Consider the following 20,052-nt stretch of genomic DNA (forward strand, 5'->3'; position numbering starts at 1 on the left):
GAGAAATCAGATGACTTTGGGAAATTTATGCTCATATATTCATTTCCTTCTTAGGCCATAACCTGGTAACCTTTCCAACCCTAAACTTCCATAATGTACAGAAGCTTTTTATTGAATAGAAACTATTGAGCTAGTAAAATAAAAGTCAACCAAGGGGTCAACCTGTGTCAATGGAAACTTAATTTAAGAGGATTAATTGAAGGTTGGACACAATCTACTCAACCATTTTTAATGAAGACTAAGCAATACGCCATTAATATTCAATAAATAAAACCAATAAGAAATGTTCTCAAGTGCTGTATAAGAAAAGGAGAGAGAGGCAGGGAGAAGAGAGCTAGAATGATATGGATCTGGGACTAAGCAGGTAGAGGGACGAGAGAAAGAGAAAGGATGAGAGAGAGAAATTAAGAGACAAGTACACAGAGAAACAAATGTTGAGAAAAATACAGAGTCGAGGGGAGGGCAATTCAGAATGCCAAAAGAAAAACACTTTCCTTATATTGTTTCCCCATTTTTTCCAATGGACTCTGGTGAACAACAGCACCTCCTACCATAAGTTGAAAATACAATTTCCATTTGCTTTTGTGCCGCTGTCCTGAACAACTGAGACAAATATTATTTCAGCAATACAGAATCTTCATTCTGTGCCTATCGTTGAAAAACACACAACATGCAAAATTCATACTCAATTTTTGCCCAAAGCCTCAAGTGGTAAAATTTTAGCTACCAATATTATTATTTAAAAACGTTTTTTAATAAAATTAAACTGATTCCAAAAACTACATGAATAAAACACATGGTGAACACCACCCAGGTCAAAAAATAGAACTTGGCTAACCACTCCAGAAGTCTAGTCTTTGGCATACTTGTTAGAAAATACGATTGGAAATCAGACTCCTGTGGGAGAGTCTAGCCTTTGTCACTTGCAGGTTATGTTACCTTGTACAAGTTACTAAACTTCACTGTGACTCAATTTTCTCATCTGTAAAATGGGAGAATAGGGTTCCTACCTCATAGAGCAGTTTTGTGGATTAAATGAAGTAATCGATGTAAAGTACTTTGAATAGTGCCTGGAATTTAATAAAGTAATTAATAGTGAGATGTTAGCTATTATTGTGATGAAGTTACTGAGCTATCCTGAGGCCTTTTAATGATATTACTAAAATTCTCTAAGGTTAGAGTGAAATTTTACAACTACACTATTAAAAATAAATCCCTTCTTCTTATTTCTTAGGGCAGATGACAAAATAAAGGGGAGCAATTTGTGCATCTGTCCCATGTTACATGATAGGTTGTGACTGATTTTAAATAATCTATTAGGACAAGATGCTAGGGCCTCTCACATACAGGATGGTATTTTGTCTCACAAAACTCTGTTGGGTAGTTCCCTATTTTCCAGATGAGGAAACTGAGTTTCCAAGAGAAAAGTAACTTGCCTGTTGGCACACAGCTAGAGAAAGGTCAGAACCATCCTCAGGCCCAGGTTTATCACATTCCCAAGCTAAGGTTTTTTTCTAATGCAGAAGGTCTATCGACCTAGAATGGACTTGGCATAATAGAAACAGGAGTGGATATCACAATTGGGTAATGAGTGTTAGAGACAGGTGATTACAACCCCATTTGCTTTTCCTAGTAATTTGATATAATTTCCCCCACCCCAAAAGGGGTGGCTGTGGGATTGTGATGGGTGTGGACCCTTCCCTTTTTCAGGTTATTTTATTAGCAACACACACATTACAATTACAGAACTCCATGCTGAGACCCAGTCACTGCTGGCTTTGTGAACTGGGTGAGACCTGTAGCCATCACCGGCATTTTCCTCTTCTCCCTCTCTGCAGTCTCGCCCTTGACTCCTGAGCGTGCCAGGGTCTACTTGGGTGATCATCATACTCGTGGCTTTTATGTGGATAATCAGATCAAAGTTCATTCCCCTTTCTTCAGATGAGACAAAAGTCACATAGTTTTTATTTTTATTGAGGAAGTGCTTTCAAAAAGAAAAAGAGCTGTGGGTTCATCGGGATTGATTGCTGAGTCCCTTGTGCCACCCATGACAACCTTTTCAGCAGCATTATTTGCAAAGTACAGTTTTATTAAGCACCTGATTGCTGTTGATCATCAGTTTCTTCTCTGCTGTGATAAGCAGAGCGTCAATAACACCTTTATCACAAGCCATTATCATATTGTTGATCGCTAATCTGTGAAGTCTGTGGTCACGAATTGGAACCAGCCTCTTAGATCTCAGGAGAATGGAGTTTACAGCTGTCATTGTAACAGAGTTCTCAACAGTATTTGTGGGACCTGTCACTGAAAAGTGTTTCATGTGCTCTAATGGACATGTTTTAGGGCTGCAGGCTGATGGATGTTTTCACAGACTCTTCTGTCTTTCCCATCATTTTCCTCTCCATGACTAGTCAATATCCTGCCTGCACCAGTGTTACACATGCTGGGCGGCTCAGAATGACTTGACACAGAACACCCTCGGGACAGGCTCTGTTTAATGAATGCCGCTTTCATTGATGCTTGTTTTAAGAAGGCTCTTAGGACCATGGTGTTTGTTCTTGCTAAGATGAAGGGCTGCAGAGGTCCATTTCCCCAGGTAATTCTGAAGTTTTCAATATCTTTTACCAAATCCTCTAGCAGTTTTGAAATTCTCTCTGCACAGTGAAGCGTTAGGAAAAGCAGGAATGATCTTCTGCTGGGAACCGTGCCACAGGGGCAGAAAAATGGATGCAGGCTAGGCAAGGCCTAAGATTCTACAGAGGACTCTTGGGTCAAATCATCATGAGAGTAGCTGCCTCTAAGAGTATCTTCTATTAGTGGAGACATTAGTTTAATCAAATCATAATTACTGTAACAATAAGAGTTAACATTTCCAGAGCCTTCATTCTATGCCCAGTACTTTATTTGCTGTCAGTTCAGGTCCTCTGGGAAGCGGGTGACAGGATAGAATTAGAAATTAAAGAGGAATGCCTGTGAAGTAGGCAGGGAGAACGTCAAACCATGATGCTGGTCGACGTCTTTGATGGTAAGGATGGAAGGGCAGGAAGGAGGACTGGGTGAGAGCTTCAGACTGCAGTGCAGCTCTGAAAAAGTCTTGGCCAGGCCAGCAGGGAGCCCCAGGGCAAAGACTGCTCATTGGAAGAGTCCGTATTGGGCAGGAATGGCCTGGCTCTGGAATCCCTCCTATGCTCACATTGGCTGGGAGCTGCCTGGGAAGAGTGTGGCCTTGGCCTGAACACTGCAATGGATCCTGAAGGCACAGCAGGTGGAGGCTGCACTCACTACACAGCTTGCTGCAGGCTCACTCTTGACGAGACGTGGAAGTGGCACACCTCCACGGCTGCCTTAGATGCCTTATTGCTTTAACTCTTGCACCGATCCTTTCATGTGTATGTTCCAGTTGAACTGCATCAAACTAGAATTTAGCTGGCTGGAGTTCAAATAAGAGAGAAGGTGAAGGTGGGGAAGAAGGTGAGGGTGGGAAAAAGGAGGAGAGCATCAGCTGAGATTTCAGGCAATTCTACCTGACATTTCAGTCAAGCAGTGAATGATGCCCAGTGCATCTCAGTTCCTGTGTGTCGATCAGATTGTGAACCTCTTGTTGCTTTGAATTATTGCCCTAGACTTGTAATATTTGAAGATAGTAAGTGTTTTTCATACAATGCAGTCCCTAAGCACAAATCAACTATTTCATTTGGGGCTCAAAAAAGAAACAGCACATTTTTTTCTATAATTGATGATTATATTATGCACTGACTTTAAAAAACCCAGGTGCTTGGAAAGATGAGACTGCTGTGATATCCTGACTTTTCCCAAGAGGACACTGAAGCTTAGTGAGGCACAGTAACTTCTCTAAGGCCACACAGCTAATAAGTAGCCGGACTGTCTGACTCTACTTTTAGCCACTCCCCTGTGCAGTCTTCTCCCTGCACGACAGTTATAACCCCTCCACCTCCTTGATGATTGAATGGACACACTAGCTGCGAGGGAATACCGAGGGGCTACTGCATTATCCGGTCCTCTGGCAAGACTTGCATTACTGAACAGAATCACTGAGATGTAAACAAGGCAAAATTTAGACCAGTTCTAGGAAAAGTGCTGAGTTATGGGAATTAAAACAAAAAAGAGCCTGCCTCTCACATCTATTACGGGGTTCAGATTTCTCTCCTCCCACTGTTTTCTTATTTTTATTTTTATAGACGCTGCCAGAACTCTTGAGTTTGGATAGTGAGGCTGATTTACCTGCTATTTTGCATGATCTGACAATTAATTTAACTTCCTACCTGGGAAGAAACACTTTTTGTCTTGACTTGACCTTAGAGGGCCTCAGATCTAAGAAGCAGCCAGCCCAGGTATTGAAGGCTATTGAATCACTGCTCCATCAACATCCTCCCGCTGAAAGCAGACAGCCTTGCTAAGGTGTTAGTGAATACTAGCAGCGTGATGTGTCATTTTTTCCAGGTAATGGGCCTTCTGTGGACCCAGTGTGTGCTGCTCAAAGGAGCGACTTTGATGTGACATTTCCACCCATACCCCTATCCCAGCCCTCATTTTGTCGTGAGTGTTCCCTCTTCCCTCTCTAGCATTGCTGGTCAGACTGGGACCAGCCAATCCTTGCTCTGGGACATAGCACAGTGGGCTTTGTGGAAGGCTTGAGTCCCTAAGTCTTTTAAGTTAGATCCGCCCTTTTGTTTAGGATCACGCCTATACTTTTGCCCCAATAGCAAAGCATGGAGGGAAAAGAGGGAAGGTGATAGGATGCATAAAGACAAAGCAAAGCTGAGGAAGAGTGCAGAGTCCATACAGTCCTTTCACGTGGAGGGTGGAAGGTCACCGGCCTCCACCACATCCCTGTTGGTGGATGAGCTGAGGCCCGTAGGCAGATGAGGGTGTGAGGTGACAATGACCGGCACTGTGCTCTGCGGTGCTGTTCCTGGAGCTGCAGGGTGAGAGTGGTGGAGAGGTTTATGCTGACTTTTACAGAGCTGATAAGACTAGTTGGAATGGTACTTTTGGGGCTTTTCTCTGCAATTCTCCCAAGCCTGACACCAATTCCTGTCTCCCCAGCTATCCTCAGAGCTGAGGCGCCCTGACCATACAGGGCACAAAAGAGTCTGCAGAAAATATGAAAATCCCCCTGAAATGCCTTTGCAAACAAAAGGCCCATCCCACTACTTTGTGATTCAATGATACAGAGAAATTTAATTTTATTTTCTGAATATTTTATTCATCTGGAAAGAGAGAGTGAATACCGTTTCATGGTATCCACTCTAAGAGGAAAGGAGTGTGACACATCTGGGATGCTGTGGGAGGTGCTGTCCTTTCTACATAACCCGCTAATCTGGAAGCGCATGGGGCCACACCATGCCAGAGAAAACAGTAGTTAATGGTTAATAAAGCAGAGCTGCCTGGCAGCGTGCCGGGTGCTGTGCTAAGTCCTTCATGTGCCTTATGCCACTTTATACTCACAGCACTGTATGGGGTTAACATCTATCTCATTTTACAAATGAGGAAACTGTGGAGCACAGAGAATAACTAATTCAACCTAGGTCACCTGGTCCACTGACAGAGCTGGGATCCAAACCAGTAAATACTAACTGTGTCAACTAGTAGCTATTTTGGGTAAGTATAAAACTTAATGTAAAAGTTAGAAAAGGAGATGCTTGGGACCTAAGGGACAGCTCCAAAATGTGTGAAAATGGAACATGATCTGATGATTTAAAATCATATTTAAAACACATGGCCAAGTTTCCCACTTACTCTGTGGGACATAAATAGGAATAAAGTTAGAACTGGAGTCGAAAATAGTAATCTGCAATAAAGAAGTGTTTATCACGAGGGTTACCTTTGGGAACATGAAAATTCTTTCCCTTTTTGTTGCAATAACTTTCTTCACATTGCAGGACTTTCTTGCCTAGACTATTGGACATGTGGCACGTAAAGAGAGAGGTAGTTAATCAAGAGCAAGTGGGCTGTAGGAGGGAGGGGGTTGACTGGAGACAGGCTCCCCTCCACACTGCTGGAACTCTGAAATGGAGCGAAGCGAAGGGAGCACCAGCCTCACCAGCTCCTGAAAAACCCATTGCCCGTGATCTTGGGTAGGCATCGTGATGGCGCTCCACCATCCCTACGGTTCTTTTCTTCACGCCATCTTTCACATTTCCAAACTGTAATCCAAAAGTCTTAAGTGTTCTGTACTGGGTGCCTCCGAAGGTCTTGGAAACCCTGAAGCAAGCCCGCAGAGGCTGACCCACTACAAACCTGGGCTTAATAGGAGGCAGCTGCGGTCCGAGGTTCTAATAATGCGGGGTCAACAAAGCATTAGCAGTGAGATGTGGACACATCATCAGTCATGGTTCAGCCGTTCCAAACTCAGTGATGGAGGCTTTCAGTGGTATAGGAGTCAGGGGGGCTTGTTTGTAGTCTGAGTTTTGCAGATGTGGCTCGTGTTCCCATCACCACACGCATTTAAGGCCTTTTTTCCTTGGCAGAAGGCAACCGTCAGCAGTGAGATAGGAGTTAAGATGTCAGCTTCCCGATTTCAGGGAGGCCTCCACAAAGGTGCCCTGGGTTCTGTCCGATGGCTTTGTGCTAAATGGCATCCTCTGTCTCCCTATGAATTATGAATGCAGAAAAGCATGGGCTTGGCTTCTAGAGAGATCAAACTGAGATGTGAAAGGCACACCTGAGTGTGCACAAAATGGGTAAGGTCACCTTGGTGTTCTGGTTTCTGTAACTTAATGACATTTTTCAGGGCTGTTTGTGGGAATGGTTTGAAGGAGAGTGGACAATAGCTTAGTAAACCAACTTGCAGAAAAGAAAGCACATGGGTTGTTGCTTGGATCGTTCACTTATACATCACATATTTGGGTGTTCTAGGCACTGGATGTGGTGGTGAACAAAACAGACACAGTCGCACTTTGTGGACATCTTACTCAGTCTCATATATTTAAATAGTATCCGTAGACTGTCAACTCCCAAATGCATGTCTTCCATTCTTCAGTTCTGTCTTCCCAGAACTCCAGGCTCACACATCTAGTCTGCCTGGGAGTGGGGTTAGAAGTCACGTGGACTTCTGATAGACATCCTAAACTAAGCATGTCCAAAAGTGAGCCAATATACCCCAGCCCCAGTCCAAATCAGCTCCTCCAGAGTCAACTCTGACTCCCATCCTTTCACTCACATTCCACATCCAGTCCATCAGCAAAGCCTAGTGGCTTGACCCTCAGAGTGTGTTTTAGAATATGATCACTACTCAGCACCTCTACTTCTACTGCCAGAGCCACTGTCATCTCCCCAGTGGATTATTGAAGAGCTTTTAACTGGTCTCCCAGAGACCCCCCCCCCCCGACCCCAATATCTCACTCAAAGTAAAAGGCAAAGTCTGTTCAATGGCTTTCCAGCACGCCATCATCACCAATGGAGGAGCCCTTCTCTTCCATCACCATGAATATCGTCCTTACTCACCCCACTCCAGTCATACCAGCCTCCTTTCTGTTTCTGGAACATAGCAGACATGTTCCTGCCTTTGGAAGCCTGGAATGCCCTCCCCTCTAGATACACAAATGACTTGCTCTCTTTCTACCTTCAAGTGTCTGCTCTGATGTCATCGTGCTAGGGAGGACTCTGACCACCTTATATAAGTAGCACTTGCTGGCCTGAGACTTCCCTCTTCCCTTTCCCTGCTTTATTCTTCTCCATAGTCCTTATCACCATCCGACTTAACCACTATTATTTGCTTATTCATTTGTGCTCTGTCTCCCCCTAGAATGCAAGCTGGCAGGGCAGATTCTGGTTTTTTCACTGCTGTATTCCCAGCCCCTTGAGCAGTGTATAGCACAGAGCAAATCCTAAGTAGATCTTGTGGAATAAATGAATGAATGAATGAATGAATGCAGTGTGCAGTCTAGTAGTGAATAAGCCAGGACACCAACAGATAAGAGCAACTAGGAAGGGGAGATGTTGAGGTGATAGAGGAAATGGCATTTGGGGGCATGGGGAGACCTCCTAAGAGGGGAGTTGGAGAGTTTCTGGAAGATGCCCTTTCAGCTGTGACCTAAGGAAGGAAAATCCAGCCCATCCGTATAAGGAAAGGGAGTTGGAGAGGAGCGTCTCAGAGGGGGAAGAGTCTGTGGGAAGGCCCAGGGCGTGAAAGGGCTTGGCAAGTTCGAGTAACCACATAGTGAGCAAGAAGATGGATGAGCTTGGAGAGGTCAGGCCAGCTGTGGCTGCAGCCTGAAGATCTTGTAAGGGGAGTGGGTGCTGTTTTAAGTGAAAGGCCGATGTAGTAAAGGGTAACTGAGATGTCTTAACATGGGTCTGTGTCAATAGAAATGAGAACAACTGTGGCTGTGGAGGGTGGGGAGTGGCTGGAAGGGGGCATGAGGGAACTTTCGGGGCTAAGAGAGATGTTCTTCATCTTGTTTTGGGTGGTGACCATGTGGGTATATTCATTTTTAAAAACTTATTCAGTTGTACACTTAAGATCTGGGCATTTCACTGTACACAAATTTTACCTCAATAAAAATAATACATTATCGATAATGTCATCAAGAGGAGAAAAACCGCTAAAAAACTACAACAGAATTGTGATTGTCACATACATATAATGAGACATGTATGTCTTTAGTCGCATTATGGCCACTTCTTTGGCTGTTTGTGGCCTGTGTATGACTTTTCAGCTTCAAGGAGGCCCTGTGTGCACTTGAATGAAGTCTCTCAGGAAAAAAAGGTGATTCCAGAATGACTGAGGGAGGGTAGGGAAGAGGGTTCTGTGTAGTTTGGGTTCACCCTGTGCAATGACTCTGATAGGAGAGATGACAAGAGGTGAAAGAAATCAGCCCCTCACTCCCTCACATCCGATGACATAGGGACCCTTGGGTGGGAGGCCGTGCCTGCAGGTCTGTGTAAGATGAAGCTTAGCTGAACTCCTGTCTGTGGCTGGAGCCAGAGTGGAAGATTATATCACTTTGTACATACACTTAGAGATCTCTGCCTGCTTGGGCTGTTCAGCAGACAGAGAGCATTGTGTCAGGCCTGCAGCACAACATGAAGGCATTTGTTCCCACTCATTTGGAGCAGCTTTCAGCCGCTGTAAACATAAGACACTTTGTAGCTGTGAAACTGTCTATGTCTGTGTTGATATCTACCGAGCCTTCTGTGGCCGAGCCTATGGGAGTCAACATAGCCCACCTGCCAGGAGAGTGCTGATGCTGCTGTATATAGACAGATGGTTGAGTTTTCACTGCCTCAAGGGGTGGGAACAGTAAGAGGAACCCTCTGGGAGGCTTTTGAGAATGTCTAAACATAGATGTACAATCGCTAAGGGGCTCTTGGTACCAAAACTGAGCCCTCATCCCAAACTAAGGTCGAATGGCATCTGTTGCCTTTCATTCATTCATTCACAATTCATTCCTCAGGGGGTACAATATTGTGTACTAGTTATCATTTTACTGATATCATTGATAGATCTCTTTATCCATATATTCAGCTTCAAAGAGAGCTGTATAAATAGTCTTCATTTACCTAACTTTGCAACTAAAGCCTCTCACATTGATTTATCTCCAACTCTTCAAGTTTCAGAGTTGCTCAAGACTTCTCTTAAACAAATGCTTTGTTTCTCTTAAGCCAACTTACAGTTCTTTTTCTCTCATTTAACAAGAGGAAGATATTCCTTGGGGAAAGCGGAGGAGTGAGGGATGCAGTATCTTACATCTCTCTGCCTTGCCTCTCTTTGGCTCCTTCCTCTGTGGTGTCTTCCTCATCCACATGAAGGCCAAATGTCCTTAGACTTGGGATAAACAAACCTCGTGGGACTAGGCTTCCCTGTGAGTGGGTTCTCGTTGCTTTGTTCCCACAAGGAAATGACAGAGCCTCTTTTCCTTCCTTGTTTCACCCCTTGTCACTGAAGCCTAGCTGCGGCATGAAATACCGTGCCCAGAGTCTCTTGGATAAGTGTCTGTCAGCAACAGCTTGAGAAACAAACTGTTTCAGAAAGAGATTTCTTCAACTGCATTATCCATCCAACAATTTGAGCTGAAAGTTAAACTGGGTTCCCTCCAAGATGCTGTACATATTGATTGTGTACCTGACAAACATTTTGAGCATTTTGTTTAACAAATACATATTACAGTTAATATGTGCCACGCATGGATCTGTGCACTTTAAAAATGCTAACATTTAATCCTCCTGACAACCCATTTTACAGATGGAGAAATGGAGGCATGAATAGGTTGAATAACTTGCTCAAGACACATGACTGGCAAATGGCAGGGCTGGACTTGCTCCAAAGTCCATGCTCTTAACCCCTGGCCATGCCCCTCTTCCTTGGTCCATCTGTCAGAGCCTCAGCTCTGTGCCAGTGGCTACCTCTCCTCGTGATTTGGATAAATCCTGACTCATTCCAGCCAGTCTGGCCATCATATTCCACTTGCCAGGGATTGGTTTAAGATGAACATGCAATTGATTCTCACCAAAAAATGTGAAGATATACATTTTTGGGAAAGAGGGGGCTCTGAAAATGCTTAAAAAGTAACAAACTACAGCTCTTTGTTTAAGCCATTTTATGCAGGTTTTTGGTTATTTGTAGCTGAAACTGTCCTAGGTGATATAGATGCTAAATGAGTCTTTTTTTTCTAGAAGAAATATTAGCATAGAAATATAGTTGCATAATTGCTGGATCATATTTTCAAAACAGTATCTTGCCGACTTTCAAATTAAAGTTTGAATTTTCAAGGAACAAACAATGCTTGCAACATGCACAAATGACAGTATTTTGGGCTTGCCACTAAAAACTAAAGATGAAATTATAAGATGCTATGTAGTTCTGGTTTGGTATAAACCTTGTAACTACATTTTCACTGCCACGTTCTGTTATCGAGTGTCCATCCATATGAGAAGGCTTTTGAGAATTTGGTCCTTTGAGTCTATTAGAGTTTCAGATTCCAACTATATAACGCTCATAGAAAATCTTCTTCCCAGACTGGAAAACTTCTTTTTTATACCACTGAGTTCTTTATGGTTGGGAGATTTTTCTGTTTTCTGGGAGTCAGAATTCTCTAATTATATCAATAGAAAGTTGCCTAGGGAAACAACAGAAGCGCTTGGCAATTACAGGTTGGTTTTTCTTAATGGCTCAAAGGTTTCAGAACACTACAAAAAGTGTTAACTCGAAACTAACATTTTAACTGAACTTTTGATTCCTAGTGTATGCAAGATTCACGATATTAAAGTATCTGACCCAGAAGACTTCAATGATAAAAATGATTCTTTTAATTGAGTTTGTCATCCTTTAATTTTTCAGTTATCTATCTAGTACCGTACTTTACACACTTAAGTCCCTGAAATATTTCTTGACTGAAAACAAGTGTAAAGGGAGAAATTTTGCTATTGTTTTAAATATATATTATGTATAATGTATATATTAGCATCTATGTCTTCAAGTTAAATTATATAGTTATACCCCCCCACATGTATATTTGTATACACACATGCATGCACACATATTCCACTATTTTAAATGTAAGACTCAGCAAAGAAAAGGTATCAAGTTCTTGCAGCCAAGCAGGGAAAGTGAAATGTTTAGTCTTAACACTTAAACAGTCTTTGTTGGAAATCACTTTATTTTTTCATGAAGGTAACTTTACTTAGAGTTGTGAAATACGTCTATATTGTAGTCAACTAAAAGTCTGCGAACTCAGATACTCTGTAACAGATTGCAACAAATATCACGATGCCAGATGATTCCAAGTTAGCCCAGTGGGGATTATGCCTTCCAGGGGCTATTTGGAAATGTCTAAAGATATGTTTAGTTGTCACAATTTGGGAGGCGGGAGGGTACTAATAGTGGGTACAGGCCAGGGATACTGCTAAATACTCTACAACGCACAGGACAGTCTCTGCAAACTCCACAAACAGTTACCCAGCCCAAAGGTAAACAGTGCTGAAAGTGAAAGCCCTGAGTTAGCAACATAGGTGCACACAGCAATTCTTCCCAGTTCAAAGTAACGTTCAAACTAATTGAATAAATGAGAATTCTCTAAGGCAACCAGTCGTTTTTGGTACAATGCTCATGGCAGACTCAGTAAAGAAGTCTACCATTGAACTCATTGCCCATATCACTCATGTTGACTAAAGTTTGCTCTTCAAATTGTGGTCCGTGGACCAGCAGCATCAGCAGCTGTTGGGAGCATTTTAAAATGCAGAATCACAGCCCTACTCCAGACCTGCTGAATCAGAGTCCGCATTTTTAACCAGATCCCCAGATAATTCCTACACACAGTGAAGTCTGAGGATCACCTGGTAGAACTATGTATCTACTAAATAAAAAGAGGACAGCTGTTTGCATCCCAGACAATCATCGGCTGCTTTAAGGACGTTAGCTTTGAGAATAGTCAGCCACAGATGTTTGCAGACCTCACCTCCAAAGCTGATCTGTGACTAGAAACCAGGCCAAGCGGTCCGGTCCGCTTCCTAGGAGCACGAAGCCAGATTGGAAAACCTCCCTACCGCAGGTGTGAGGCAAAAATCACCCCAGGCAAGAGTCTCCTGTTAACCGTTTTCATCGCCCCCTTTAGACTTTTCTCCACAGGTTAGCAATTAAAAGGAGAGTGAGAAATTCATTGAAGCACATTGAATTTTAATATTCAAATTAACACAGGATTTGACACAGGTCTGCCATCACCAAATGTGAGATTCCAAAAATACTTCTCCAATTTCATCCTAAAATATCTTTGGGTAAATGTGACCTATGTTTCTAAAGCCAAAGTATAAAAACCTTCTCAATTGAACTCTGCAGGGAAAAACGCAAAACCAAGTTGCATCTTTCTCTTCATTTTAGAAGTTGCTCCAGGATCTAAAGAATCCTGATTCTAATGTGAAGCAGCAGGATGTAGGTGGCTAGCTGAAATGCTAGTGCTTACTAAATATTTTAAATAGTGATTTTAGGCCAGTGGTGGGAAAAGCATTATGTTTTAATCGCAAAGAAAGAACTGAAGAGGGGCCAGCCCGGTGGCATAGTGGTTAAGTTCCCACATTCCGCTATCGGCGGCCCGGGGTTCGCCAGTTCGGATCCCGGGTGTGGACATGGCACTGCTAGGCAAAAGCCATGCTATGGTAGGTGTCCCATGTATAAAGTGGAGGAAGATGGGCATGGATGTTAGCTCAGGGCCAGTCTTCCTCAGCAAAAAGAGGAGGATTGGCAGTAGTTAGCTCAGGGCTAATCTTCCTCAAAACAGAAAAAAAAGGAAAGAACTGAAGAAATTTTTTAATTGAAAAATTCAATGCATTTTAGATTTAGGGATGCTAAAGCAATCTTTTCTCCAATCAGAGGAACATACATCTAACAGAATAGGGGTTCTCATAGTAGAAAATTTTTACTTGAAAAATAGAATAAGGACAGAGAGCTTGCAGAAGTCCCAGGACTAAATTCGATAAAGACGCCTGGGGACCCTAGAATGTATGAACTAAAATAGGAAGCTCTACTAACGCATTGGTCCACCTGAGGATTTCCTAAAGAGTGTTCCTGAGATTTCCACAGAATGGACTGGGTTTCATGGGCAATTAGGCTTGAGAAACACTACATTGAACAAAGTTTTGGGTCTTTGCTAAAGAGCTTCTCAGAGCTTTCAATATGTTCATGAGAATTGTGAATCTCTAAGATAACATATACAGCATTTCCAACACATATTTTCATAGATCCCTGTACAAAAGTTCTTTGGCACATACTTTGGTAAATGTCAGGACAAGTTGTTTAGTAACAATAGTAGTAGGGATGGTTTTGTGGTTCAGTTGATGAGGAATCGTTTTGTTGAAGCCAAGGAGGATAAATCTGTGACCAAGACAGTAAAGGTCCATTTCCTCATGGGTCACAGGGTCCACAGGAAAGATGACGTGAGGCCTGCTGGAATATGGAACCAGGAGGAATAGTGACCCAGCTCTAGGAAGGACCAACCATGAAGCAGAGAAAGCTTGAGAGAGACTAATGAGCACAAAGCTGACTTCGGATGAGCAACTCCAAGCCTGCCACTCACGTACTCCACCTGAGGCTTTAATCCCCCACAGCTGTCCACCTGCAGTGCCTGATGGAGCATACCCTGTGGTGGCCACAGGGAAAGAGAGCTTGCAGCAAAGGCTTCAGCCCACAGTGGGGCCATCTTTTGAAAGAAGTTCCTCATCTTTGGTCATTTGGGAGGCAGCAACAGAAAGTTTCCCAGAAAGGTCATGACAAAGATTCCGCCAGAGGAAGCTCCAGTTTGGAGAGAGTCTGTGAGGTCGTATCTGTTGCTGAGGTCGCCTCAGAAGCAGACAGAAAATAGCCTTGTGATAGAACATCTGAGCGCCAAGAAGAAAAGGCAGATTGAAGAAGATGCCCAGTCAGCTGGCTTGGAACAATGTTCTGCAAATAAAAGCCTCTGAAAGAATTCAATGGGAAAATGTATTCAGAGCTTTCACAGGGTTGAGAAGCTATACGTTTAAGTAAAATCTGCATGATGAGGTAGAAACAGAGAGTAATAATTTTTGACTGTTGCCTTGCTGTGCGCTTTTCTTTCGTCAACTTACTCCAAAATGGTTTATTGATTGCCTCCCATGTGCCATAGCTGAGCCAATAATGACTCAACAGTCATGGTCCCTGCCCTCAGGGAGCTCATAATAACAAACACAACATTAATTATATCTTTGGATAAGTGCCTCAAAAAACAATAACAGGGCACTGCAATAGGGTTGACCAAAGTGGTGGCAGAAACCTAATTTAGGTGAGTGCTTAGAGAATCTCTGAGCAGGTGGTGTAAAGTTGAGCTCTGAAGGATGAGAAAGACAGTCCTGTAAAAATGTGAGGCAAGAGCATTCTTGGCCAATGAGAAGGGCTCACGGTGGGAAAGACCTTGGTGTGTTTGAAGAAAGGAGACCAACGTGGCTGGAGCGTGGTGGGTAGGAGAGGAAGTGGAAAGAGAGGAGGTTGGAAAGAGCAATAGGAGCTGGATTGTGCTGGGTGTGGCAAGCCGTGACAGGATTTTATTCTATACACGGGGGATCTGGATTTTATTCTATGCACGGCAACAAAGCAGTGGCTATGATGAGGGAGATGGATTAAAATGAGGCCACAGCGGAAGCAAAGAGAGAAGTAAAGAGGTCCTTACATGGTCTAGGCAGGAGGTCCTGGTGGCTTGAGCCAGGATAGCTATTGGATTTTTGTTTGTTTGCTTTTAATGTGTGGTTCCTTTTCTTTTAATGGAAAAGAAAGACCTTTGTAGTACTGGTTTCTCAACTTGGTTTCTGTAATCCTACCAGCTGATATTGGAGAACATGCATTGCCAGGGAAATTGATGGAGGAATTACTGCTGAGAAAGCAGTAAATCACTAACAATAGAGGCCAGACACCGTAGGGACACACTATCATCCCTCCCAGCCTCAGCTCATGTGCTCTCTTCCCTCCTATCTATGGAAATGGATTATCTGACCCAAAATGGTGGGCCAAGGCTGCATCTGTCTTCCTCGTCTTTGTATACATTTGACACATAACTGGTATTTAATACATGTTTCCTGAGTAGAAGACAAGCAGGTAATGAAGTGACACATGTTTTTGTTTTGTTTTTGTGAACTAAATCTTTCACCACACCTAGCTCTAAGGTGAGGAGATAATCTGGGTTATTTAGTCAGACAGGACTGGCTGATAACTAAATGAGCATCTTAGCAGTGTGATTTTTATAGGCCTGTGAAGATGCCACTTGACTGCCTCCTTTGACCTGCCTGCTTGCTGCTGCCTAAACTTCTCCTATTAGAAGTTAATTCTTCTGATATGAGGTTGTATCCATTATTGAAACATGAATATCCAGAGATAACACATGAGACTAATCAATCATCTTGGCTTTAATGGACCTATCGTCTCTTTTCTTGAGAGAAAGCAGATTTTAATAGAGAGGAGGATGAAAAGAGTGTGAAGGCACTGTGGCTCCTTGTGGAGAAAATGCTCTAGGTGGGATGGGTGGAAGCGTGAAGAAAAGGGCAAGAGCAGAGAAAGAGGAGGGTTTCTAAGTGTTCACACTCTTTGACCCAATAATTCCATTTCTGAATAACTAACCTAAAGGAATAATAATAAACATGGGGTAAAGACTTATGTGCAAAGATAGTCATTGCAATATCATTTACAACAAAAAAATGGAAGCAACCTAGATGTCCAACGATATGGGCATGGGTAAATAAATATGATGTGGCTTTACAGTGCAATATTGTGCAACCGTTAAAATTATGTTTCTGAAGAATTTTTAATAGCATGGGATGAAAGTCCAAACAAAAGTATGTGTGTATATTTTATGTATACCATACATATAGAGTGTAATCTCAAATATCTAAAAGATAGATCTATGTAGAAAAGATTGACTAAATATGCATTTATAATTTTGTGGGTGTATATGTTAATAATGATGGATCTTTGGTGATATTTATTTTCTTCTGATAATTTTCTATATTTTCCAGATTAAAAAATAAATACGAATTATTAGAGGACATATTATTTTAAATATCTATACAAAATGTTGTTTAGAAGGAGAGGTTGCTCCAGATAGCGTCTCTCTCTCTCTGTGGCTGCTAGGCAAGCAGTGCTAGTTCTCGTGGACGTTAACAGATCTGACTGGACCTTTTTAGAACAGCTACCCTTTCCCCCTCAGAAGCAATTTCTAATTCATTAACCAAATTACTGCATCTGTTTCTGAAAAACAATCTGGGTGTTTGACTGAACTTGAATCTGTGGGATAGCTTTTTGGAGCTGAATCTTACAAGATATTCCTCATGCCTCTAAGGCCATGTTCCTGTTAGAGAGGGGTTGATGGTTATGGGAGAGAATTGAAGAACATTTAAATTCATCAGCAAAAAAGCCATTAGGTTAATTTCACAGCATTTGAAAATCAGCCTCCTGGCCCTTGGCTGAAATGACTGAAGGCTGGTAGCACCGTAACTTGGCATCCAGCAAGATGTGGTTGCTCACTCAGGCCACTTAGTTCTGTCAGAGATCAATTTTTTAATTTTTTTTTTTGAGGAAGATTAGCCCTGAGCTAACTGCTGCCAATCCTCCTCTTTTTGCTGAGGAAGACTGGCCCTGAGCTAACATCCGTGCCCATCTTCTTCTACTTTATATGTGGGACGCCTACCACAGCATGGCTTGTCAAGCGGTGCCATGTCCGGACCTGGGATCCAAACTGGTGAACCCTGGGCCACCGAGAAGCAGAACGTATGCACTTAACTGCTGCACCACTGGGCCCGCCCCAGAGATCAATTTAAATTGTGAAACAAAGAGGAAATGCAGAAGTTCCAGTCAACAGCATAATCACCACATTGCACCAGCCATAATATGCTCCTGAAAGATGTTTTCCATGACTGAACTTCTTGCTAAAGTGCAAGCTTGGTGTAGAATGCCAGGAAACATCTTCAGAAAGGGGTGTGTAGGGACCTGGAATTGACCACCCCAAGATATGTCTCTTTGGCATCAGGATTATTTGAGGCTGATTGCTTTTGATAAACTGGGACAGGCAAGGAGGCTCTGAGGAATGGAACTTGCCCTTTGTTAGGACACATTTACATTTGTAAGGTAAATCTCTATCTGTAAAGGTGCCTCCCTCTCTGTACCAGGAAGAAGAAAGGAGATGACCTTCTCTCTAAAAACTCTTAATCAATACCAAAGGCAAGGACTTAAAATCTGCATTTTATTGTGCTAGTCTGGTAACCTCCTGTAACTGACTTCCCTCCCCCTCCCAGCGTTGGCATCTCCTTAAAGATTAAGCATCTTTCTTTAGGCTGGGAACCGATTGCCGCGCTCATCTGTGACCACCCCGGCCCGAGGCAACACACCTGCCACCTCGTGGTGTTCACTGGGACAGCCGACCTATCTGTCGTTTCCATCGAGTTCTGTGCTGACAGAGCGGCCTCGTGACTATTGTAAAAGGGACATTTCAATCACATGTGAAACACCCTGTTTGGGGGTATATAACCATTCTGTGCACCCCACTTCTTCGGTGCCCTTTCTTCCTTCGGGAAGAAAGGCCCCGGGCCATGGTTCCTCATAAAGCTTTGTTTAATTTTCTCTTGCTATTCTGTCTCGTGTGAATTTAATTCGTTCTCCGGCCAGATGAACCCCCATTTGGGAAGAGGAAATGTCTTCCTCCCCTACAGGTGGCACTCATCCCCATTGTTCTCCCTTTTCTCATGGAAGTGGGTGTATTTCTGTTGAGGTCATTTATGTTCAATTAAATGGTAATTTCTGGAACACTAGGAATGAATTGGTTGCTAAATTAAGTTGTAACATGGTAAAACACGCTCCTTAATTTCTTTCCTAGGTTCTATTTAATGCAAAAACTGTAGAATCTGATCTTGACATAAATTGTCTCTTTCTCAAAATAGAGAGTTTCTTTCAAATGTTAAAAGGTACAGTTGGCATCTTATTTTATTTGATGGCTTATAGTTCGTTAATATCATATACTTTGATCCTTAAATCATTTCAGATTTGACCAGTAGAAAAAATCTGTATGTAGAGATAGAGATATGTGTAGATCAACGGGTCTCAACCAAGGGTGATTTTGCTCCTTGTGGGATACTTGGCAGTGTCTGGTGACAGTTTTCATATCTCAGGGTTGAAGGAAGGGGTGATGGAAGTATCTTCCTGGCATCTAGTTGGTTGAGGCCAGGGAGGCTGCTAAACATCCTACAGTGTACTAGCCAGAATTATCTGGCCCAAAATGTCACTAGTGCCCAGGGTGAGAAACTTTGATGTGTGTAGACGAGGTGAATGATAACGTAAACGTGGTATGATATTGACATCAAGGTGAAAGATACGTGGGAGTTTTCATACTATTTTTGCAATTTTTCTGTAAATCTTGTTATTTCAAAATTTTAAAGTTTTAAATGAGTACAGGTGGCTGTTTTGGTCTTAGTACTCTGATCTGCAGCCTAGAGATAGAAAATGACTTGTCCCATCTTGGGAATGTAAGTTCAGCTCAGTCATTGTCCATGACCTCTGGGGTCACAGTCTTCAGGGGCAGGAAGGAAAGTCGGCAGGGGTCCCAAGTGCCCCCATGGGCCATGACTGTATTTGCTTGTTCCACCATGAGAATGCACACCCGTCACGTCGAGGTCATATTTAGACAGAGGATTGATGTTCTGCTTAAACTGCTTTTTTTTTTTTGAGGAAGATTAGCCCTGAGTTAACATCTACCACCAATCCTCCTCTTTTTGCTGAGGAAGACTGGCCCTGAGCTGACATCCATCCCCATCTTCCTCTACTTTATATGTGGGACACCTATCACATCATGGCTTGCCACGCAGTGCTATGTCTGCACCCTGGGGTCTGAACCAATGAGCCCCAGGCCACCAAAGTGGAACGTGAGAACTTAACCACTGGGCCGGCCCCCTAAACCACTTTTTTTGACCTGGAGTTGGAAGCTGTTGATGAAGAACCCACCCCTCCCCACCAAACCCCCCTTTAGCTACATCTTGTCCCCAGGCTGCATTATATTTCCTATCTATCTCCCTAGCAATTGTTGTTAGATCTTCTTCTTGACTTTATGCCCTGATCCCCCAACAATATCGTGAGCTCCTCTGGGTTAGGAGTCCTGCCTTCTGCCATATGTCTGTGTAATGTAGTGGCTAATAAGAGTTCAGGCTCTGGAGACACCCTGCCTCTTCCACCTCTTACTAGTTGCGTGACCTTGGTCATATTATGGAACCTGTTTGTGCCTCAGTCTCCTCCTCCTTAATGGGGAGGAAAATAACACATCTGGTGGAGTTTAAATGAATTAATACATATAAGTTGGTTCAACAATGGCACATATTGAGACCTTAATAGAAGTTAGTATTTATTTATTCAATCATTCGTTCTGTAGTATTAGAATTATTTCTGCCCTTCCCACCCCCTGTATACTGTTCCCTAGCCCCTGTGTTAGGAAGATGTAATTGATGTGTCCCAACCATCCAGGTGCTTCCTACAGCCCTGGCTCGGGTTCTCACTGTTTCTGTTGCATTGTCTCGGCTCAAATGCTATTGAGAATCTCCATGCTCGGTGGCGGG

The 20,052-nt window shown here is 43.0% G+C and overlaps 1 protein-coding gene across 9 annotated transcripts in view; it reads left to right on the plus strand.

The window, feature by feature from the left end:
• Positions 1-20,052, plus strand: part of NEK11 (NIMA related kinase 11) — a 248,985-nt gene that overhangs the window by 162,788 nt on the left and 66,145 nt on the right. The window contains exon 14 of one of the 9 annotated variants that reach the window (XM_023620929.2): positions 13,872-18,078. The exons of the other annotated variants lie outside the window; for them this stretch is intronic. Within the exon in view, the coding sequence (XP_023476697.1) occupies positions 13,872-13,889 (18 nt within the window). The 3' untranslated portion in view covers positions 13,890-18,078. Of the gene's footprint in view, positions 1-13,871; positions 18,079-20,052 lie in introns of those variants that run through there. 9 annotated transcript variants of the gene reach the window in all.

This window comes from Equus caballus, chromosome 16 (assembly GCF_041296265.1).
Source record: "Equus caballus isolate H_3958 breed thoroughbred chromosome 16, TB-T2T, whole genome shotgun sequence".
Classification (NCBI taxonomy): Eukaryota; Metazoa; Chordata; class Mammalia; order Perissodactyla; family Equidae; genus Equus; species Equus caballus.